This window comes from Musa acuminata, chromosome BXJ3-11, assembly GCF_036884655.1.
Source record: "Musa acuminata AAA Group cultivar baxijiao chromosome BXJ3-11, Cavendish_Baxijiao_AAA, whole genome shotgun sequence".
NCBI classification, from domain to species: domain Eukaryota; kingdom Viridiplantae; phylum Streptophyta; class Magnoliopsida; order Zingiberales; family Musaceae; genus Musa; species Musa acuminata.
The window spans coordinates 6,049,110-6,072,762 of record NC_088359.1 but is presented as its reverse complement, the minus strand read 5'-3'; the positions used below and the strand labels follow the sequence as shown (position 1 = coordinate 6,072,762).

The following is a 23,653-nucleotide window of genomic DNA, read 5'->3' as shown; positions in this document are numbered from 1 at the left end:
ATCTTCTATGCCATAGCCAAGCATCCTCATTCATAACCGCAAAACACATTTCATCACACAAATCATTGATGTCAATAATGTATACATTATTTTGTTTTAATGCAATCATAGACATGTTCTTATGTGGTTTTTCAATGATGCAAGCATTAGATTCGAATTTGACAGTGTATCCTTTGTCACATAATTGACTAATGCTCAAGAGGTTATGTTTTAAACCATCAACTAACAAAACATCTTCAATAAAGAAGTTGGATTTGTTACCTATGGTTCCTTTGTCAATGATTTTACCCTTGTTGTTGTCTCCGAAGGTGACATAGCCTTCGTCTATGCTAGTGAGCTTAGAGAATTGAGATAGATCTCCGGTCATATGCCTTGAGCATCCACTATCAAGGTACCATCTCTTGCTCCTAGCTTGCGATGGTGTGGGTTTCTCCTCTTCGATGGCCATTAAAGCGTAATGAGCAACTTGCTCGGTGTTGGACTCCTCTTCTTCAGACGTGCTCGAATCATCCCATGTTGCTTTGAGCGCCTTCCTTTTTGTTGTTCTCTTTTTGGCTTGGGGACAATCACTCTTGTAGTGTCCCGACTTTTTGCACTCATAGCAAATAACTTGGTCTTTCTTGGGTTCAAGTTTACTTTTAGTGTCATTCTTAAACTTGTTTCTTTTAATGAATTTTTTAAATTTTCTTGTTAGAAGTGCCAAGTCATCATCACAGTCCTCATCACTTGAGTTTTCTTTCAAGTGATCTTCCAAAGTTCTAAGTGTCATATCCTTCCTGTTCTTTGGAAGGATGTCTTCTTGCTCTTCATGAGCTTTGCAAGTCATCTCGTAGGTCATTAATGACCCAATTAGTTCTTCAAGAGGAAAGTTGTTTAGATCTTTTGCCTCTTGAATAGCAGTGACTTTAGGATCCCAACTCTTAGGAAGGGAAACTCTTAGGAAGGGATCTTAGAATCTTATTTACGAGCTCAAAATCCGAAAAACTTTTTCCGAGTCCTTTTAGACCGTTGACAACATCCGTGAAACGGGTAAACATGTCGCCAATAGTCTTACTCGGTTTCATCCGAAAACGTTCGAAAGAGTGTAACAAAAGATTGATTTTTGACTCTTTCACTCTACTTGTGCCTTCATGAGTCACTTCGAGTGTGTGCCAAATATCAAATGCAGTTTCACAAATCGAAACACGATTAAACTCGTTTTTATCAAGTGCGCAAAATAAGGCATTCATAGCCTTTGCATTAAGAGCGAAAGCCTTCTTCTCCGAATCGTTCCAATCGATCATTGGAAGAGAAGACTTTGAAAAACCATTCTCGACAAGATTCCAGAGTTCAACGTCCATAGAAATAAGAAAGATCCTCATTCGGGTCTTCCAATAGGTGTAGTCCGTCCCATTAAACATGGGTGGACGTGTAATGGAATGGCCCTCTTGGTTTCCGGCGTAAGCCATCTCTCTTGGGTTTTAATCCGTTTGAGAGTTAACCTTGCTCTGATACCAATTGTTAGGATCGAGAGCACTAAGAGGAGGGGGGGGGTGAATTAGTGCAGCGGATAACTTTGTACGATTAAAATCGAAAGCTGCGTTTGAACGATAAAGATAGTTCTATATGAAAGTTGATACTAAGCAAGATTGCAGTCAATCTATGCAGGCAGTTTGCAGCTATGAAGAAAACCAGAATATCGGCGCAAACTGAAATCCGACGTTCGTACGAAGAAACAGGTTTACGTCTAAGTGCCGATTCGTAAATCACTTGTTTAGATCAAAAGTAGTTTAAGCAGAAGTATAAAGACAGTGTGCTGCTATTGTACAGCTCAAAAAGTAATCTGCAAAAAGCAGATTTACGTCTAAACGCAGATTTACGTCTGAACTTTGAAACTCGTTTATAAACTCGCAGAAGGCAGTATGCAGTTAGAATCAAGACGTAAACGTAAACTGAAATCTGATGATTGTACGAGGAAAGCCGATTTACGTCTAAATGTAATTTTACGTCTAAATGCAGATTTTCGTCTAAACCTTGAAACTCGTTCGTAAAATTGCAGAAGACAGTTTGCAGTTATAAATAGAATCAAAACGTAAATGTAAACTGCAAAGAAACTCGTTCGTAAAAGTGCAGAAGACAGTTTGTAGTTACAAGTGGAATCAAGACATAAACGTAAACTGTAAAGAAACTCGTTCGTAAAAGCGCAGAAGAGCAGTAGCTATGTAGGAGGTTTGTAGTAATGATAAAGTGCTCAAAATAAAAGCAAACCAAAGATTTAGAGTGGTTCGGTCAGTCTTGACCTACTCCACTTTTGGCTTCCTCCACCGACGAGGTCACCGACGTCAACTAGGGGCCTTCCTTCAATAGGCGAAGGCCAACTGCCCTTTTACAGTTTCACTCCTTTTGACGGGCTCAGGAGACAACCCTTACAGAACCTTTCTCTCCTCTCTTTACAACTCAAGACTTGAAGAACAGAAAGAGGAGAACTTTTGGACTTTACACAAATTTGAGCTCTTAGATTCACAGGAAAGATCAAGAATTCGATGTGGTTCTGTATCTTTTCAGTGCTGAATGGGTGGGGTATTTATAGGCCCCAACCCAGTTCAAATTTGGAGCTCAAAACGATCAAATCCCAGAATTCCGGGATCAGGCGGTTGCACCTCCTGACTGGAGAGGTGCAGAGCTCGAAGACTGAGCCTCTGGGCGGTGCTACCTCTGTCAGGGGTGGTTGCACCTCTCTGCCAGAGCTCGAAGACCGAGCTCAGGCGGTTGCACCGCCTGACTGGAGAGGTTGCACCGCCCAGTCTCGCTCGGAGATTGAGCCCTGGGCGGTTGCACCTCTTGGCTGGGGCGATTGCACCGCCCAGTCTCGCTGGGAGACATAGCCTGGGCGGTGCTACCTCCCTGCCTGGGCGGTTGCACCTCCCACAGCAACCTGGGTCCGAATGGGTTGAACCATTCGACCCAATTTGAGTTCTTCAGGGGCCCAATTGCCCCAGGATTAAGCTAATGGGATCACCTCCCATTTCTAGCTTAATCAAAGTGCTAACTACGATTATTTCCTAAGACATATTCTGCAGCTTGCTTCGGTGCGTCACTCGCTTCTTCCGGCGAGTTTCCGGTGAACTTCCGTCGATCATCCGATGAACCCTCGGTGATGCTCCTGCGGACTTCCTGCAAACTCCTGGACTGCGACGATCCACTTGGCAAGTTCTGACGAGCTCCTTTGGCAAGCTTCTGGACTTCTCGGATTTGTTCCCGCAGAACCTCCGACGACTGTCCGAACTTCCGTCGAGCTCTCGAACTCCCAACGTGATCATTGTCATGACTCCAGCGCAACTCCTGCTGCATGTCTTACTTTCATCGTAGTTAATCCTGCACACTTATCTCAACACATACATTAGACAACAAATGACAATTGACTTCATCATCAAAATCCGAGATTCAACATCCTCCTCATCCAGGACCAGGGCGGTGTTGTCGACGGCGCACGCCGCCCACCGGAGCCCAAAATTCCAACCCTCCGAATGGCATACGTAGAAGAAACGCCAGGAATTTGGCGCCATCTGAGATGGGGAGATACTCCACCACGAGACACATGAGCTTAGGACTGGATGGAGAGGGAGGCGCAACCTGGCCTCGAAGGCGTCTAGGGTTAGGGCGAAGCCCCTAGGTATAGGATCATATGCCCGTTGCCCCAACTCGGGGGGCAATGAGCGTGAATTTTGCCGGGATATCATAACGTTCCCGAAGGGAGCCGAGCGATGACTCGCTCATAGTTGAGTCAAGGTCGTGTGGCCACATTAGCGATTCAAGGGCTTTGACAGCCCTTTCCTCGGACGACGAGTGAGGACTCGCCGGCAATGCCCTCTCTCCGACAGTACCGGAAGCGGAAGGCGGGGAAGAAAAGGGCAGAGAAAGAGAAGCCATCATTACCAAGTCTTGGAAAGGAAGGTAGGGCAGCCGATGGGTACGAAACAAGGTCGCCCGAAGAGAGGGTTGAGCAAATGCAGGTATCAGGAAGTGCAGGAAGCCTCGAAAGCCGGCGACTCCCGAAAGAGACGGCCCCTTGAGCTTCCCCAGGAAGAAAACAACATGGCCGCTTGTGAACGCGCACAGCTGAGCAATCAGTCACTGACCGAAACAAAGTTGCTCCTCGACCTCATGTCGCCCGAGCCCATGTCGCCCGAGACCACCTCCTCAGCGCGGCCTGCCCGCCCGAGACGTGCTCCTCGGCCTCATGTCGCCCGAGACCACCTCCTCGGACCTGCCCGCCCGAGACGTACTCCTCGGCCTCATGTCGCTTGAGACTACCGCGGTACCAGAGGATGAAGCCATGCCTCGGACTCCCCCCTATGGCAACAACCGACGCATAGCTTCTTCCGGGGGGGAAATATGATGAGGGTAATAATGGCGACATGACGCGCTACGACGTCAGCCATGACCGAACGACACTCTGCCCAAAGAAGGCAATAATGTCGACGCGACATGCTCCGACGTCACCCGCTCTCAGACAACGACTTCGTCGTCGTCCGACCCAACATGCTTGGCCGAGGAAGAGGACGACGACGATCGGGGCGCGCCCATACCCTGCGGCAGTTCGGTCCTTCCCGCCACGCCAACACCAGTGTCAGACGCTACCAGGAGTACGAGCCTGCCCCCTGCAAGCGGGCACATCAAGAAATAGTAAACTCCCCTATAAATACCCCCGAGTTCTAAACGATGAAGGGGGGGAACAAACACAGACAAAAAACTCCACTCCACATCATCTAACTTGATCGTCGGAGGGGTCGGGTCGAGCTTCCGACCCGACCTGTGTGCAGGTATAAGGGCGGGGTTGCATCTTCCCAGCGCTACGGAAAAGCTTCCCTCCCGACGCAACGTCCCGACCGGACCACCGTAATCGGCCACCTTGGCGGTCTCGAGGAACGCCGTACAAGATCCCCACGTATTCGGACCCAAACCAAGCCGTGTCGACCCTGAGGCCACGGCATAAAGTTGTTTACGCTAACATATGTCACGGAACAACTCAATCTACAGAACATCTCGAAGACTTTGGCTCATAAACTGTGTGCGTATATGGCATTACCCGTAGAAAATATGGCAAATGAGACGACTTAACCTTGTTTGCATGTTACGGTCGGCCTAACGCGAGCCGAAACGAGTTGGTAGGCACAAAAAAACACCCGGTTCAGCCAATTGCTAGTTCGGATCGACTTAATTGATTTAACCCGGTCGGGACGGACGCCACCGAGCCAGGTATGGAGGCAACCTCGGTCGCGGAGTCGGCGGCGGCCGTGGCCACGATGCGACTGGGAGCGTATGGCCGTGACGCGGAGGTGGTCGAGGAGGCGGCGGGGGAGATACTGCTGCTGTGGGCTCTGCATCAGCCGGCGGCGCAGCGGCAGAACGCCTTCGTCCGTCACTCCTCCCAAACCCTCGCTATCGACGCTTGCGGCCACCGCCTCACCGTCCTCCAGTCCCCTTCCTCCATGGTAAATCATCTCATTTGTTCGATCCTCTTCCCTTCTTCTTCTCAAGCGACCTGGATTTGCGCATGTGCGTGGGCGTGTTCAGGGCACGCCCGGCGTGACCGGGGCGGTGATGTGGGACAGCGGAATCGTTCTCGGCAAGTTCTTGGAGCATGCTGTTGACTCACGAACGCTGAGTCTCCATGGAAAAAGGGTCGTCGAACTCGGCGCCGGCTGTGGCTTAGTCGGGTAACTTCGATTTCTCTATCTTGCTTCCGAGGGCATGTAAAGCGGATTGCTAGGCGAATTTGCACCTGAATTTGAATGAAATTCATGTATTGATAGAGCATAGTTGATTGCTATTTGTTGGTGTCTTCAGCTGTATAGCAGCTCTCTTGGGTGCAGATGTCATGCTCACCGATCTTCCTGACCGACTCAAACTCCTGAAGAAGAACGTGGATCTGAATGTGGAAGGATGGAATAAGCGTGGCTCAGCGAGAGTTAGCGAGCTTACATGGGGTGATGATATCGATACCGAGCTCCTCGATCCCATGCCTGACATTGGTATGATACATAGTTATTTCCTCATCTACTTAATTTAAGATCTGCTGCATGCCATAGAGGTGGATTATAACCTATTTATCATAAATGGCTAGCGATACATGTATTAAAAGGGTGTACCCAGAGCACGGGGCTCCTGTCAATGCAGAATCGGGGAGGATCAGCCTTATCTTTAAATATTTAAAGAGATTGTTTCCGTGACTCGTATTGCCTTTAGCAATACATATATGATCATCCAATTTTTTCCATCAATTTGGTGCCATAATCGTACACTGAGGCCATAAATAAAAATCCGCAAAGCAATGTCAAGACTTGAAGTATCACTATAATCTATAATACTGGAAGGGCATAGGTTTTTTATATTTTATTTGAGTCAATAAGGATGCATTTCATTGGATGTAAGTTCTATGAAAGTAGTCTTTAAAATCAATCTCTTGTATAGTCTTGAAAATATCTCTTTCAGCGTATCTTTGATACCTCAAAGGAAATAGAGTTAATTTGTTTTCCAGACTGTAGAAAAAACTAGGTTTTTTTTTTTCCGGTCTTATCTATCAGTACCAGAAGAGAAGTTCTGAAATCTTCCTATCAATCACTTTTCCTGCAACCCATCTCAAAGGGAGAGTAAATCCTCACATTTGCCATACTTAGCATACAAAAGGGAATAGGAGAACTGTTTTACTTTTTCTTTCCTAAATGCATGTGCTGCTTATCTGTTTTCAAGGGAGAGATCTTTTGGTACAAAGACTTTCCCTGCCATTTCCTTTCAAACCAATAGAAGGGAAAGGAAATTAACATAATGTAGGTAGAGTTGGAGCAACTTTGTAGTTACCAGATATAAGACATGAGGCAAGCATATGCTGGACTTCAAAAAAAAAATCAATGTTTTGGCGCTTTATGTTGCCGTGCTAATATTTGACTTGTGCCAAGGTTTCAATCGCTGATCTGCCATTTCATACACCAAGATACAGCATGAGAAATTTTTGGGATTCATCTTTGATCTCCTGTCATTTAGAGCATTGATTGGTGACCTCTAAGCTGCAGTTTTTCCGCAGATTATTAGACTTATCTTGGTTAAATATTTTTGGTAATATTTTGCAAACATTTTGTATTTTAGTTCTTGGATCAGATGTAGTCTACAGTGAAGCAGCAGTTGAGGATCTTTTATCGACATTAAAGCAAATTTGTGGGTGCCATACAACAGTCTTTGTGGCTGGGGAACTCCGAAATGGTAGTTTCTTTTTCTCCGAGACAGTAATAAAAAAAAATGTCCTGTCAAGACTTCTCACTTATAATCTCTGTTTGGCAGATGCTGTACTTGAATACTTCTTGGAAGGTGCAATGAAAGAGTTTGTAGTTGGTCGTGTCGATCAGAGTCAATGGCATCCTGATTATCGTAGTGATCGAGTAGCACTATACATTCTGGTGAAGAAATGATGAAATGGTGCTATCTGGACAATCTTGATCCAATTGATGTCAACAATGCATGCCTAGTTGCAGTCCTTGAGAGCATAGAAGGGTTCGATGCAAAATATTCTTTGTTTATGGAGCTATGAAGAGAGATCACAGAACCTCTTCTTGTTTTTCACTGAGAGCTAAAATGTATTAGAACCTGACATGCAACTCTGAGTTGATTCTGTTTCAAAACAAGCACTATGTGAGCAATCTACTTCCCTTACAGCTTGCAGTAGAACAGAACGATCTTATTCATGCTAAGGAGAATTCATCATATGGAAAACTCGGGATTTGTTGTCGAGAAAAATCGTCTCTACAAGTGATTCATTTTTTTTCAAGTTTTATGTTAAGTTGCCACATTTTTGCTTGTGTTCTCTTGCATATGAATGGAAGTTTCTTTAAGCATCCAGAGTTCAAATTCTCTGTTTTTGGTTTCCATTTATTGTAACCAGAAAACCAGTTTATTTGGAAACCATCTAAACAAAAAACCTCCGTGCTCAAAACATGACTTGTTCATATTATCTCTGATGTTGTCTTCTTCATATTAGCTTTGGAAAAGAGCCTGCTGTTCTTCGGGCCCGGAGGTCGGGCAAGCCAAGGGGTCAGTCTCCTTATCCATCTCATGCATCTTCGGCCAGGAAGAAGATGACCGGTATCAGTCATCATGTTCTTCCGACACACTTGCTCAGGTGGACTTGGAGGGAGGCTACTACGACGCCGGTGATCATGTGAAGTTTGGATTGCCGATGGCGTATGCTGTGACGATGCTGTCATGGAGCCGCAATCGAGTTCGAAGAGCAGGTAGTCGCCGCAGGCCAATTAGACTCCGCTCTCGAAGCAATTCGCTGGGGAACCGATTACTTGGTCAAAGCACACAGACAACCTGACACTCTATGGGTGCAGGTAAACAACAAGCAATCTCTCTCTCTCTCTCTCTCTCTCTACTTGTTTGTGTTCTTCCCTGTTTCTTTCCTCGACAATCAATCGTGTGAAAAGGTTCGTGATGGAGACACCGATCATACTTTGTTTGAAGAGGGCAGAGGACATGACCACCCCAAGGACAGCATACAAGGTTAACTGCGACCATCCAGGTTCGGAAGTGGCAGCTGAGACTGCTGCTGCAATGGCTGCAGTCTTAATTGCTTTCAGACCTTACGATTCTCGGTACTCCGATCTCCTCCTTCTCTTGCATGCACTGCAGGTAAGTACACAATCGCATACTAATTAAGGTGGAGCAAAGATTAATGAGCGTTCATATATGTATACATATAGATATATACATATATATGTATACATATATATATTTGATGCTCTTCTTGCAGCTGTTCTCCTTTGCTGATACATACAGAGGCCGATACGACGACTCTGTTCACTCTGTTCGCAAGTACTACCCTTCTTCCAGTGGCTATTCGGTAAAGAACACTTCTCTGATACAGATCGATCATCCAAAACAAAGCATAGAATCAGGTGCAACAATTCAACTCCTGGATGCAGGATGAACTGCTCTGGGCTGCCGCTTGGCTTTTCGAAGCCACAGACGAGAAGCTCTACCTGCACTACGTCGCTGAAAACGCTGCCGTCCATGGCGGAACCGGGTGGGCTGTTACTGAATTCTCACGGGACAACAAGTTTGCAGGCTTGCAGATCCTCCTCACAAACGTATGCAGCTCATCAGAACCCGCATTTCGACACCTGTACGATTAAGCTCGATCATAACGAGACTCCATCTCCATTTAGGTGTTCGTCAGGGGTGGTGGCGAAACACACGACGCGACGCTCGAGCAATACAAGGCCAAGGCTGAGTACTTCCTCTGCGTGTGCCTGCAGAAGAACAACGGCGACAACGTCGACATGACTCCAGGTTACAACCTTGTTCTGTGACCTTGTCATCGTTCTCGTCAGGATCATTTTGGGTGAATTCGATCGATGCGTTTGAACAGGGGGTTTTCTGTGCTTCCATGACTGGCACAACCTGCGGTTCGTTTCCTCGGCAGCATTTCTCTTGGCCGTCTACTCTCGTTACCTGAACATGGCAGATGCTAACCTCATCTGCCCCGATGGCCAGCTTAGTCCTGACATGCTCCTAAAATTTGCGCAGCCACAGGTATTTGTTGATCCAGGAGTTGCATCACTGTTCATCTCTCTCTTGTGCTGCTTCCAATAACATGAAGTTGGATTGCTGGAACTCATCAGGTCGACTACATTCCGGGGAGGAATCCAAAGTCCATGAGCTACTTGGTTGGCTACGGGTGGAACTATCCCACTCGTGTCCGCCACAGGGGAGCTTCCATCCCATCCGTATTTGTGCTGCCTTCTGCTGTGGGATGCATAGAGGGATTCGACAACTGCTACGTTAGCAAGAACGGTTACCCCAACGTCATTGAAGGAGCTCTCGTCGGAGGTCCTGATCCGAGAGAGGAGTTCTACGACGACCGGTGTAAGCACGAACAGACAGAGTCGTCCATCGCTGGAAATGCTCCTCTGATTGGCCTTTTCGCGGTGTTGGACAGCTTAGCTGCGGATCGAGATAAGTCCATTAAGACTGAGATTTCAGAATCAGATTCAACAGGAAAAACGAGAATGTGATGCATTGTGATTTCTCAGGCTATGATGAGAAGAAATCAGCAGAATCGCATCGAACGCCAGCCGGTGAGTAGTGTTGCATGCAGATGAATGGAAGTGATTCTGCAACTCCATGATCTCTTACACAGACGGCTCTTGTCTGCAGAAGCACCGGTTGAGTTCGTGCACGCGGTAACCCACGCACGGAAGCACAAAGGAGCAGAGTATTTCGGGCGCAAGGTGACAATGAAGAATATTAGAAAAGATATTATTAAGAAAAATAAATTATGATAAGATTATTGTGACCCCTTTGATACTATGTTATTTTGATTCTAAATTATAAAAATTATAATAATATATTATCATGATTATATTAATAATTAATATTTCGATCTCAACATAATTCCTATTCTATGAAATGATTTAGTAAATATTTTATATTTATTATTGATTGAGAAAATCATGTAATTATCATATTTTGTAATATCTCTTTGTGTATATAAATTCATACTCAGTATCAATAAAAAATTAAGCTAATAATTTCTTCTTATAATATGAGAGTCATAGTTGCTCTAAGGAGTTTTTTTCTTTGATTATTTCTTTGCTTTGATTGTTTTGTACGTCTTTCATGGCGGTTGAAGGTAGCATTGCAACTTGTTTTGAGCTTTATACTCTAGCAAATCTCTCTCTTGTAAGTTATTTTAGATCATTTTCTTCTCTACTTTTAGATATGGTTGCAACTAGGTACTCATCTTATATTATTTCCAACTCCTTTATTCTTGAATTAACGTTGTAGTCCAAGCTCGAAACTTATATCTACAAACTATACCTCATGGTATACTTAATTTGTTCTTTTTTAATCAACTATGACCTTATGGGTTATGTAGATGGCATCATCACTTGTCTTCCACAAATAATTAGAGAGAATAATCTTGAAGTTGTTAATCCAAAATACACTTTTTGGATTCATCAAAATCCATGCTAAGATGGATTTAACTTGAATGAAACTTTATGAGACTTCAGATCTAGAACTTGAACTTGATTGAGAGCCCATTAACCACAAAGCTAAGTAGGGAGATTTGGGCTAAGAGAGTTGGGCCAATGAAAGTAAAGTCAATCAGAAGTCAACTAGCTATTTCATCTAGCTATCCATAAATAGTCACAATCTTCTTAGAAATACTATAATTGCCTCTCTCTCTCTTCAAATCATTCTCTATATAGTCTCTATAAAATCCTTTCATGAAGTGTGGTCTAAGCTTACAAGAATGTATGCCAACCAATCTCATGGTTACCTCATGTAACTTCAAGAAACTCTATTCAAATTTTCTAAGGGCATAAAATCTATTTCTAACTAAATATAGGCTATCAAAACTCAAGCCGATGCACTTGTTATAGCTGATGTACCTCTTGATGATGAGGAGATCATTTTTCATATACTAAATAGTCTTGGTTTATATTATAAGGAGATCTCAGTTGTGATTCATACTCGCAATAATCTTATATCTTTTGAAGAATTATTTTACTAACAAAACTAATTATAGTAATAAAGGCAAGATCTACAACCAGCAAGATAACCATCCAAACAATTATTCTGAATGCAACATTCAATAACATTATAACAAAAGTGTCAACAAATTTGATCAACAATTCAACAATAAAGTCACTTATCAAATATGACTTACAAGGTCATGTTGCTAAGAAATATCATCGCTTGCAAGCTCCTATTTCATAGATGTTTCAACCTTCATACCTACCTTATTCTACATATCTTATTGCACAACTTGATTTTCATTATCACCACTGCATGCTCACTTTGTTGCTCAATCTTTTCAACCTTTATCAAACTGGCTTATTAATTCGAAGGTTTCTCATCATGTTATATCTGACTTGAATAACTTATTTTTTAATTTAGATTATGATGGTTTATATGATATTATAATAGGTGATAGCAAAGGTTTCAAAATAGGTTCTACAAACCTTTCTTTTTTCTTAAAATTTTTTTACTTTTTGATGGTATTTATATTCATGATATGAAGAAGAACATAATATCTATTTCTAAATTATATTCTTCTAATAATATTTCTATTGAATTCTTACCCTCTTCATTTGTTGTGAAAGATCTCAACATGAGGGCATATCTCATGGAGGAGCTGAATAGAAATGAAGTTTATGATGGGTCAATTATTACATCATCAAAATCTATATTTGCTTTGACGACTATTAAAGCTCCATTTCAAAAATGACACAATCTATTAGGACATTTTTTTTAAGGTACTAAATCATATTGTTCGTTCATTTAATTTGCCTTTATCATCATCATCTTGCTATCCCTTTTCATGTAACTCATACAAATATAATAAAATGCACAAGCTTCCATTTTTTACATCCTCTCTCACAAATAGTTCACCTCTTGAACTTATGTTTTCTAATATTTGGGGTTCTTCACCAATCCAATCTCACGACGGATTTAACTACCAACTTATCTTTATTGACCATTTCACAAAGTACATATCGTTATTTCTCATAAAATAAAAATATGAAGTATCCATCAAGCTTATTGTTAAAAAGTTCTTTTAATGATCTATTATTTTCTTTTACTGTAATAATGGTAGTGAATTTAAAAACTTCATAACTTTTTTTGAAACTAATAGAATCTCTCATTTTCTCACCCCTCTACGTACATACTCCTGAACATATTAAAATCATGAAATGTCATCATCAACATATCATCCAAACTAGTCTCACACTTTTTCCTCAAGCTTTCTTACCTCTTCAATTTTGGTCTCATGCATTTATCATATTAATTTACCTTATTAATCACATGCCCACTCCAGTTCTAAACAAAGTTTTACCATTTGAAAAACTATTTGGATCCATTTTTAACTATGATAAATTATGTATTTTTGAATGTCTATGTTATCCATGGTTAAAATCTTACACCATAATAAATTGGAAGCTCGATCACAAGCATGTGTTTTTCTTGGATATTGCACTTATCAAAGTGTCTTTAAATATTTTAATCCATCAACCAAAAGAATTTTCATTTCTTGTCATGCTGATTTTATGGAATCTATTTTTCTTTATAAATCACTTGGCTCTCTTTTACCTAAACTAACTTCTAATATTTTTTGTTAATTGAGTTCCCTAAATTCATGAGCCACCTCATATTATCATTCATGTTTAAGTTAAAACATCAACCCTACTCACTAATCCAAATACTTTATCCACTCATATCCCACCAGGTCCTTCCTCAATTATGCATGATGAACAATATATTATCTTATCCATCTAGTTGCCTCATGAGAGTGTCATGCAATAAGAGAATTCTTTGGTTTTAATGCCTCTTTAAATTCTTCTCATCCAATATGTCATAGAGATGTGATTGACTTTACACTAATTCATGCGATGATTACTAGATCGAAAAATTAAGTATTTAAACTAAATAAATATTTCTTTATTTCTGTAAAGCAATCCTAAAAATTTATATTTAATCCTTCTACCATTAACTAAGCTCTAAAAATTTTCAAATGACGAGTAGAAATGTAAGAATATAATGCTTTATTATGAAACGATACATGTGACTTAGTCTTATCCTATCCAAGTCAAAACCTTATAGGGTGCAAATGGATTTTTTATATCAAACGAAATCCTAATATGATCATTAATAAGTATAAAGCAAGACTTATTACAAAAAAAATTTATCAACATCTAGGCCTTGAGTACTGTGACACATTTAGCCTAGTTGTGAAGCCAACAACAATTTGTATTATTTTAGGTCTTGCTTTATTTAACAATTTGGGACTTCGATAGTTGAACGTGAATAATGGGTCATATTTCTGAGGATGTATTTATAAGACAATCTCTAGGCTTTATTGATTACAATCTTCCTGAGCATATCTGTAAATTGCATATGACTCTTTATGATCTCAAGCAAGCCTCTCGTGCTTGGTATCATAAATTTTGAATGTATCTAATCTCAATTAGACTTCATAATTCTCAATCTAATAATTCGTTATTCATTTATTCTCATGAAAGTATAATTATGTTTTTACTAATTTATGTGGATGACTTAATTTTTACTGGTAATAAACTAGTAATAATTAATCAGTTTATTCAGTAACTTGGAAACAAGTTCTCTATCAAAGATTTTAGGTCCCTTAGCTATTTTCTTGGTGTTTAAGTAATCTAGATGATAAATGATTTATTTTTTTATCAGCAAAAGTATATTAATGACCTTCTTGACCGCATCAAAATGCTTGAAGCTAATACTGTTACTATGCCAATCCCTAGAAGGATTCATATTACCCTATTTGATAGTGCTAATCTTAGTAACGACACCGAGTATTATTAAGTTGTTGGAAGTTTATAATATTTGATATTTACTCGTCTAAACATTGCATATGTAGTGAATATATTATCTCAATTTATGCATAAGCCTGCTTCCAATCATTGGACAACTGTTAAACATTTTCTTCGGTATTTAAAGGACACTATTAATTATGCTTATTTTTCTGAAAGGACTCTCATTTGTTAATTCATATATTTTTTTATGTCGATTGGGCAGGTAATAAGGATGATAGGATATCTACTAGTACCTATATCGTATTTCTAAGTCACAATCTAATCTCTTACAGTTCTAACAAACAATGCTCTATTGCAAGATATATTGAATATCGAACAATTATTTCTATAACTATTAAACTTTGTTAGATTCAATCATTGTTATATGAATTATTTGTTATAATTTTTTATCCTCCAACTATATAATATGAGGTAACAAATGTATGTAAGTTCAAAATAATGAACCGTGTGTATCTCATGTCTCTGATCAATTTGCATATGCTCTTACGAAGTCTTCAATTCCTTTTATTTTGGTTTAAGATCGGTGTCTTCGATAGGAGCATCATATTATGAGACAATATCGAGAAAGATATTATTGAAAAAATAAATTATAATAAAATTATCATAATCCTTTCAATATTTTGATATTATATTATCATGATTTTAAATCATAAAACTTATGATAATATATTATCATAATTCTATCAATAATGAAGATCATGATCTCTTATATTATAAAATAATTTATTATTAATTTAAAAATTATATAATTAAAATATTTTATAATTTTTTATGTATATAAATTTACATTCAGCCTCAATAAGAATTAAATTAATCATTTCTTTTCGAAGAACATTAAGGACTCTGGATGATCACGTACCTCGAGCTGAAGATCGAGGATCTTACCGGGCCTCTGTGGGGCCAAATCGCCGACGCCGGATAAGAAGATGTACGAGCTCCCATCATGGCTCGAGATCTCGGATCCATGCTCCGAGTTCGTCTTCGTGTACATTCAAGGTAGAGCTCAAGCTGAAGTTTCGGTGGTCAGACACGCTGAAGCCGTGTGTGATCTGTGAGGACGATTTGCTCGACGACCGGGGACTGTTTAGTCGAGTGCGATCAGCGGTGTGTCACGGGGAGCAAACTTTGGAGCTGTCTTCCTGTTCTTGCTCGGCTCTGTCTTGTCCATTCGATGGGACGTACATCCACTGTGGTGTGTGGGTCTCATGCTATCTTCACATGCCCGCAATAAACAGTGTGCTCATCATTGTGCCCAATTCGTCGGATGGTGGCTTGCGGAGACACGTACGTATTGGATCGCAGTCGCATGTCGTGAAGGATCATGCAAAAGAATTAGATGTGCTGCTGTTTATTGCTGTCTCCTATTGTTCTTTAGCTGCCAATTCGCATTGAAACAAGAGAATTTCGAGTAGACTTCTGTTTGGTTGGATTATGATACGGTCGATCGATTTTTATCGTTCATCTGATGTGGTGAAATCGATTAGGATTCTTCTATTCTCCGAGTGTCGTTATATTGAGAAGAATAAAAAAAGAGAGTCACGATTGAATGATTGAACGAGAAAAAAACGAAAAGCCTCTCGAGAGTAAAACAATGTTAATATCACAAATCAGTTCAGTTCGTTTTGTAGAAACGAAGTATCGCTCTTCAATATTAATTCAACTGAAAGCATGTCTAAAAATATCGCTTTATTAATGTTTATTTTTCATTAAAAATGTTTTTAAATATAATATAATATTTATTTGGTATCGTTTTATGTCGATCCTAATTGATCAAATATACTTGTTGTTAAGTCAATTTTTAATTGTCCGAGTTGATATTAATTTGGAACCAACCAAGATCCTCTTTCCGCTACGGTCTCAATTTAGCCTTAGCCAAAACTTGATTCGGCCGACCTCGAGGATGTCAAATATTGCTGCCGATATTCTTGACAAATGTTCCTCTAATGTTAAAATTAGTTTGGGGTTTGAAGAATTCTAAATGAATTCTTATGCACTTGGAGAATCTTTTTATAGTCGACACGTTACTCTTGTGATTTGTGCTTGTTATGGAAGTAATACTCTCGGGTCTAATTGCGATCGTGATATCATGATATACCGAATCCAGGATACCGTAATGATATGATCGACCTGGCTACAAGATGTAATAACATCTTCCTTGTAATACGAAGGTGTCGACCATGCATCAACTACATAACCCTAGGTGTCGGATATGTATCGATCACATAACTCTGAGCTGTTAGCCATATAACATAATACCATAGTATGAGCCATGCAAGTGTAGTTGGTATCAATTATTCCTGTATCGGTTGCCATATAGTTTCACTATAGTTAACATTTAATACAAATGGTACCACTAATGGAAATTTTCTCATCAAGAAACCCTATTAACGCGCTCATGATGTCAAGATTGACATGCTGTTGTTCCCATCAACTCGAGCCAAGGCGCCATTACTTGGATTCATTTTGGGGAACTCTGAAAAGAACCATCATATTATATTATCAAAGATATTGGAGAAGACATCATGCAAAATATAAACTTTTAGCTGATCAAAATCGGCATGGAATTTTCAAAAGGCATCAGCCGATCCAATCCACATGTTAGGTTACATGTAAAGATTCTGCGTCATTATCAATGTCAATTTAACGATGTGCCCAAGTTTTCATCGGTCTCAGTCATTTGATGTTGTCTTCAATTTTTTTATTTATCTAAATAAATAAGATCTTCTTGGAAATGTCATACAAACTTGAGCATAGCTTGATATCTAATCGGATTCTTATCCTATAAAAATATTTTTTGTTCTGATGATTCGTATTTATTTATTTATTAAAAAGTAGAAATTTCAATCTTTATCTCATGAATCTTTATATCTAAAACATGGGCTTTATCTGATAGTGTAATATATCAAAATTATCGAAGATTATATATTCAAAATTTTATCCAACAAGTTTGAGGATGTTAGCTATTCTATTGTATTGCCAAATGGACTATATAATATTTTCTTCTCGTTTGCATCAATCTCTAATAACTGTTAATATTAACTACTACATTATATATATATATATATGTATATATATTAATTATCATCACAATTAAGTTTTGAAAGTATACAGTATCAATTACAGTTTCGGCCAACAATGAGGACAGTATATGGACATACCAACGAGTTCTTATGTTTTACCTAATGAATTTAATTTTGAAAAGATAAATAAAAAAATCAACTTTGAAAGGTGTACGTATAATTTTAAAGGAAAAAATAGGTCGACTCTACTTTGTAAAATAATTAATTTAAAAGTCGATAATGTCAAATTTGATTATCAACTTAGGATATCGAGTTTAATGTGACTTGGCTCTTTTGTTGAAGAGATATTGATAGAAAGAATATTATTGATCAATCATCATTCGACATATGTCTTCCTATAATATAAAAGTTATCTTTTATCAATAATATAGGTTTAAAACAAATAGTTATAATAGGTTGTCTCTACCGATGTCATCTCAAAAAATATTTCATATTTTCACTATCAAGTGTAAAAACTCACTTTTAACATAATAAAAATATTTTTTATCATTAGCAACTGCACTCATTTATTTTGGGTTACTAATCTGGTTATCGAAGGGATCAGATCGAGAAATCTCTCACGATCTCGATCTTCATATAGAATGATACTTTGGAAGCTCAGTGTTTTTATCTTAAAGGTATCTTAGATAATCTTGTATACATAATCTGAATCATGTCAATATACATTTTTTTCTAATAGATATAATTTGTGCCATTATAAATACTTATAAGATGACACTGAAACCTACAACACAAAGTAAAAAAATGGTGAAGAGAAGGTCACCATTTTTATAATACTTCAAGTACGTCACGAGTATTCCGATATTATAACTTACTCATTTTTTTTACTTATACCGAGTCGATCATAATCGTATTCTGAAATTACCGAGGTAATATATCATGTGGAGATTTGGTATGGATGTGACATACGCATGGGTTGGTCGTAAGGAGATTTGACCTAATTTAAGGACCACGTATTGCGATGTAAAGTAAGTATTCACCCTACCAAAAGACTCACGTCAATCTTCTTCCCATCACAAGTGGGAAATACAATTTCAATTTCAAATACGGCCTATTAGTGTGACAAATGGACGGCCAAAACCATCTTCTCGGTCGAATCTTTTAAGTCTTGTTGTTCTCTACGACACATAATTCACCGTAGGCATAGTTTTTCAAGCTATATAAATAGTGCCAAAATATGTCATTTGATATGTCCATATCTCTATGGCATCTTTTAGTCGCATTGAGACCCCACAAGAAAAAGAGACTTTATCTCCCGGCATATCTAGATTTTTCTTTGTTTTCTTGTACGTAATAACGAGTAGAAGGGATAGAGAAAAAGACAAGTGCAATTAGATGTTTCTTACCTACACTTTTAATGTGATAGTCTTTAATAGTAAACATGCATTCATGTAGAAGTTAACAAAAAGATTGGAATTGGTTGATGTGTGAGTTAAGTTAGACAAGAGAAGTAAGATTAATCCCATATATTTATTTGCCTTCCTTGTCCCATTAGAACTCTCAAGGAGAAAATGAAGATAAAACTTGCTCATGCATTATAAATATCAAATCTTTATTAGTTTATATTTATATATATACATATATATTATATTATATGTCAATTTCAGATGCTTTTGCTGAGTTATATTCGTGTAATCTCGATTGCGGTACCTTTTTCTCTTGCGTTATATTTATCTACTAAATTGTTTTCTCTTTTTTGTAGATTTTTAGTGAATCTTATTGGATTTGGAGGAGGCTGACCTTTTACGGGGCCTTATACTGTGAGGGTGTAATATGGTTGAGGTTTTGTCGTGATCACGAGAGGAAGAAACAAAAGCATGAGGTAGGGAAGGGGGAAGCGCTACGGTGGCTGGGCCCCAACCCTCGCCACATAGCGACACACTTGCCTTGGCGAGACACCATCAACAGCAACATTCTGCTTTGCTTTGCTTTCCTTTGTCTCTCCTCCTGTTCGTGTAATTATCTATCCAATTCTTCGCTTTCGTGGTGTAAAAGGGTGAGGAATCAAGGAAGAATAGGGAAGACGAGAGAGAAGGAAAAGCGTGACAAGTAACTCAGATATATCTGAAAGCCAGCCTCGGCCGCAGAAGAAGAAAGAGTTGCTCTCTTCCTCTGCCTTCGCTAGCTAGCTGCTGCTGCTCATCTCTGCCTTCAGAGAGAGACGAAGGGTATCTTCTCGGTTTCCTCTCTGTCTCTGTCCCCGCCTGCTCGTTCCTGAGCCAACTGGTGGTTTGGCCTGCTGCCAGGGTCCTTTGTTCTTTAGTAGAGGTGGGAAGAGTCGAGAGAGAGGATTGTTATGCGTGCCTACATCCACTACTACTCTTCATGTACCAGTGTTTGGGTGTTCCTCTCATTGTTTTCCTTTCTTTGGTAGCTTTCTTGTCTTTAGATTTGGAGGAGGGAGGCCGGAGGTTTTCGGGAGACTTGTGGAAGATTGAGATGCCTAATGACAGAAAGAACAAAACGGAAGATGATGGATTCATGTTGGGTAGTGAGTCTTTCTTCTGCGCCACTGATTCGGACCAGTAACTGATCTTACCACAGACCAAAAGAAGGAACCAGGGTTGACCTACAAAGATCTGATGTTCCTCGGTATCATGGAGGAAGAGCACTGCAGCGACCAAAAGCCACACCCGCCGCTGCAGCAGCGATCATCATCGGCAACGCCAAGCTCGTCGGCTGCTGTTCCTCAGAAGAAGAAGAAGAGGAACCTCCCTGGAAAACCATGCAAGTACCTAAACTTCCCCTCGTTATTCGATCCTTTCTCTTATTCCCTCTCTTCAAATCCTGTTTTTAGAGAGGGATCTTTTGTTCTTTCTCTCTCTCTCTCTCTCTCTCTCTCTCTCTCTCTCTCTCTCTCTCTCTAATATGTAGGTCTTGTGCATGAAGTATGTGGGTTCCTTTTCCTTCAGCTTCATCTTCCATATATGTCAAGTATGAGGAATAGATTGTACGTTCCATCTTAATTACAGATACGGATGCGGAGGTAATAGCTTTGTCACCCAAAACACTGATGGCCACGAACCGCTTCACCTGCGAGGTCTGCAACAAAGGGTTCCAGCGGGAGCAGAACCTCCAGCTGCACCGGCGCGGCCACAACCTGCCGTGGAAGCTGAAGAAGAAGAACCCGGACGAGGTCCGCCGCCGCGTGTACCTCTGCCCGGAGCCCACCTGCGCCCACCACGACCCGTCGCGGGCCCTCGGGGACCTCACCGGCATCAAGAAGCACTTCTGCCGCAAGCACGGCGAGAAGCGGTGGAAGTGCGACAAGTGCTCCAAGCGCTACGCCGTGCAGTCGGACTGGAAGGCCCATTCCAAGATCTGCGGCACTCGCGAGTACCGCTGCGACTGCGGCACTCTCTTCTCCAGGTACCGCCTGCATGCGTCCATTCCTTGAAGCACTCAAAACCTTCACCATATTGCACTGGATTACATGCTCCCACCCACCACAAACAGCCTCCGCTCCGGTGATGCCGATTATTGTTCCTTTAGTTAGGTCTAGGATCGGATTCAAGATCCAGTTTCTCATGGGAACCATCGCCTCGCTCTCTCTCCTTTGTGTTCACGTGGTGACATGGAGGCAAAGTTTATCAGGTTGATTTGTTGGCTTTCGATTTGGAGATATGTGGGCAATTGGCATGGCTTGGCTTTTCAGGTCCACACCAATTCATAAGGTTGGATTGAGTGGGTAGAGAAGATTAAGTAGCTTTCATGGTTTTGGAATGAGCTCATATATGGGTTCCGCATTAAATGAAGAGGTTATTTATGGATGGAATTGTTGGGTTGCACATTTGCTGCAAAATATGCCCTTATTGCATTGATTGATGTGTCGGTCCTAAGAATGGGGTTTTCCTTTAATTAGACTCTCCTTTATCGTTCTTCTCTCCTCTTGCTATACCTTTTGCCTGGTAACATCTGACACCTTACCTCTTCTTTGAGTATATGTATATATATACATATACATATGCATACATATACGTATACTTCATGAATGTCTTAGGAAAAGAATTGGCCAGTAACCTTCATTTGGAACTCTTGAACAAAGTAAAGAACTAATCTTGAACTGAAAAGGTTTGCATTCTTCCTCATCACTGTGAGATGAGATTAACTGAGCTCTTATGACTTGCTGGAAACCAATGCAGGCGAGACAGCTTCGTCACCCACAGAGCCTTCTGTGATGCATTAGCACAAGAAAACGCAAGGATTCCGACCGGCGCGCACGCCATCGGCGGCCAGTTGTACCCAAACAGAGGCATAACGTCGCACTTCTCATCCTTAGCTCAACCTTCCAACGATCTCCTCCTCCTGCGGGGAAATAGCGGTGCGGATCACATCGGCGCCACCACCTCTCGGCAGCCTCAGACATATCACCCGTCCTCATTCTACTTCGGTGGTGGATCTAACCAAGGTTTCGATGAGGACCCGCAGCTGCCTCAAAGCAAGCCCTTCCGTGGCATGATGCAACTCCAAGATCTCCAAACAGTGGCCGATGCCTCTTCCTCTTCTGCTGCGGCCGCTGTCAACGCTTTCAATCTTGGCTTCTTCTCCGGCAGCGGTAGCACGAATGCCCTCAACAGTGCAGGCGGAGGCACTGAGCCGATGACGCTGTTCGCCGGAGACCTCACGAGTAATCACATTAACGATGACGCAAACATATCTTCTCTGTATAACTCATGTATGCAGCCGCAGATATCAGCAAGCTCACTGCTTCAGAAGACCACAACGTGGAGCGGTGGCAACGGCAGCTCATTGCTTAGAGGTTTCGGTACCTCGTACCACAGCTACACATCTGGTGTTAACGATGGAAGTAGACAGAGCTCAGGAGCTCATGTGGAGAACCATTTCCATGACATCATGAACTCCCTTGCTAGTGACCAAGTGGCTGGTTTCAGTGGCTTCAACCCAGGTCTGGGGAACATGGGCGAGGACGGGTTGCGCAGCAACCTATCGGCCGGAGGCATCGGAGGCTCGGACAGATCAACAAGAGACTTTCTTGGTGTTGACAGCATGATTAGAAGAAACATGGTGGGAGGAGTTCAGGAGAGGGAACAGCATCTTGGCATTGGAATGAGATCCATGGACACAGAGATGAAGTCACGAGGTGGGAGACTGCAATAGAACAAGTGTAACTGAACTTAGTAGAAGTAAGTAGCTCATCAAGCTTGATGACAGTGGAGTTGAGCTCTATCTTGGCTGGTTTTATCTTTTAAATCCCATAGCTAATTAATTAGCCGCAGGTGATAGTCTTTACGGACAATTTTTTTTCTTTTTTTTAATATTAATCGTTGTTTTTGTTTTAAATTTCTGTCTGCTTCTTGAAGTCTTCACTGATCTATGTGCATGCAACAGTCTGATGGTGAGCATATGACATACGGCTCTTACGAGGGAAACAGAGGACTGCAATTGCTTTAATCAGGAAAAGCCGACGTGTTCTGCATGCAGATGTATGTGTGCATGCGTTCGATCAGATCGGTAGAGAACCTGGCACTTGTTACAAGAAGAATGTCCCGTATATTTCTACACTATCTTTTCCTACCATCATCCGTAGACTGATGACACTCCTTACCTCATTAAACATCATCATCCTCTAAAAATTAAAAATGTATTATAAAAAACTTTATTCATTAAGATAATATATATTTATATAAATTATGTGAGAGATTTTTTTTTAATTATGTACTTAGATCATGCATTAAAATCATATATTTAATATGTGATTGATCATCTGATGACATATTGATTAAGTATTAGAATATATAAGGAATATAAATTTATTATTTTATATTTATCTATATTATGATTTTTTATCATGTCCTTTCAAGATTAAGCTTTCATCGATGATACCAATTTTAGACTGATGTAATTGAAATGTCTTACGGGTAAGAGATGTTGTGAGATAAAGGAACACACAATTAACGTTTGACAACTTGATCTCTAACAAAGTGAAAGTTGATGATAAAACATTTTATGCATGAGTAGGACTCCGAGTTGATATATAAGTAGGTAGCATTGATATTATCATAGTATATTATAGGCATGGATTGGGAGGTGATGTCAAGTTTGTATAGCAGATTAGTAATCCAATCAAGAATCAAGTTCTTCAATAGTGGTGGTAGTGGTGGATCTTGCAATTATATTTTATTTTTTAAAACTTCGATTGATTAGATTTTTTTGCAAGGAAGACAG

The 23,653-nt window shown here is 40.4% G+C and overlaps 3 protein-coding genes across 5 annotated transcripts; all 3 read left to right on the top strand.

Annotated features, from left to right (window-relative positions):
* The first annotated feature begins 5,164 nt into the window (after window positions 1–5,164).
* On the top strand, window positions 5,165–7,686 carry LOC135582267 (uncharacterized). The gene is made up of 5 exons (XM_065173905.1): window positions 5,165–5,474; window positions 5,557–5,699; window positions 5,830–6,014; window positions 7,126–7,239; window positions 7,318–7,686. Exons 1-5 carry the CDS (start codon window positions 5,241–5,243, stop codon window positions 7,443–7,445), a joined length of 804 nt encoding a protein of 267 aa, XP_065029977.1. The 5' UTR covers window positions 5,165–5,240; the 3' UTR covers window positions 7,446–7,686.
* Window positions 7,687–8,466: 780 nt separating this feature from the next.
* LOC135652342 (endoglucanase 13-like) lies at window positions 8,467–10,321 on the top strand. The gene is made up of 6 exons (XM_065173186.1): window positions 8,467–8,664; window positions 8,786–8,875; window positions 8,958–9,122; window positions 9,201–9,324; window positions 9,404–9,567; window positions 9,657–10,321. Exons 1-6 carry the CDS (start codon window positions 8,467–8,469, stop codon window positions 10,047–10,049), a joined length of 1,134 nt encoding a protein of 377 aa, XP_065029258.1. The 3' UTR covers window positions 10,050–10,321.
* A 9,119-nt stretch (window positions 10,322–19,440) lies between these two features.
* LOC135653195 (protein indeterminate-domain 12-like) lies at window positions 19,441–22,703 on the top strand. Of its 3 annotated transcripts, none has more exons than XM_065174855.1 (4): window positions 19,456–19,635; window positions 19,842–20,194; window positions 20,440–20,836; window positions 21,610–22,703. In XM_065174855.1, exons 2-4 carry the CDS (start codon window positions 20,050–20,052, stop codon window positions 22,583–22,585), a joined length of 1,518 nt encoding a protein of 505 aa, XP_065030927.1. In that variant the 5' UTR covers window positions 19,456–19,635; window positions 19,842–20,049; the 3' UTR covers window positions 22,586–22,703. The 3 variants fall into 3 exon arrangements, with proteins under 3 accessions (XP_065030925.1, XP_065030927.1, XP_065030926.1); XM_065174854.1 differs by having other exon boundaries at window positions 19,462–19,735; XM_065174853.1 differs by having other exon boundaries at window positions 19,441–20,194.
* Window positions 22,704–23,653: the final 950 nt, after the last annotated feature.

Excerpts from the sequence above, each read along its gene's own strand:
- LOC135582267 (XM_065173905.1), top strand. The coding sequence starts at position 5,241 with ATGGAGGCAACCTCGGTCGCGGAGTCGGCGGCGGCCGTGGCCACGATG. Across the intron at positions 5,475-5,556 it reads TCCAGTCCCCTTCCTCCATG|GGCACGCCCGGCGTGACCGG; the intron begins GTAAATCATCTC and ends GGGCGTGTTCAG. Across the intron at positions 5,700-5,829 it reads GCCGGCTGTGGCTTAGTCGG|CTGTATAGCAGCTCTCTTGG; the intron begins GTAACTTCGATT and ends TGGTGTCTTCAG.
- LOC135652342 (XM_065173186.1), top strand. The coding sequence starts at position 8,467 with ATGGAGACACCGATCATACTTTGTTTGAAGAGGGCAGAGGACATGACC. Across the intron at positions 8,665-8,785 it reads TTCTCTTGCATGCACTGCAG|CTGTTCTCCTTTGCTGATAC; the intron begins GTAAGTACACAA and ends CTCTTCTTGCAG. Across the intron at positions 8,876-8,957 it reads CTTCTTCCAGTGGCTATTCG|GATGAACTGCTCTGGGCTGC; the intron begins GTAAAGAACACT and ends TCCTGGATGCAG.
- LOC135653195 (XM_065174853.1), top strand. The coding sequence starts at position 20,050 with ATGTTCCTCGGTATCATGGAGGAAGAGCACTGCAGCGACCAAAAGCCA. Across the intron at positions 20,195-20,439 it reads GAACCTCCCTGGAAAACCAT|ATACGGATGCGGAGGTAATA; the intron begins GCAAGTACCTAA and ends TCTTAATTACAG. Across the intron at positions 20,837-21,609 it reads TGCGGCACTCTCTTCTCCAG|GCGAGACAGCTTCGTCACCC; the intron begins GTACCGCCTGCA and ends AAACCAATGCAG.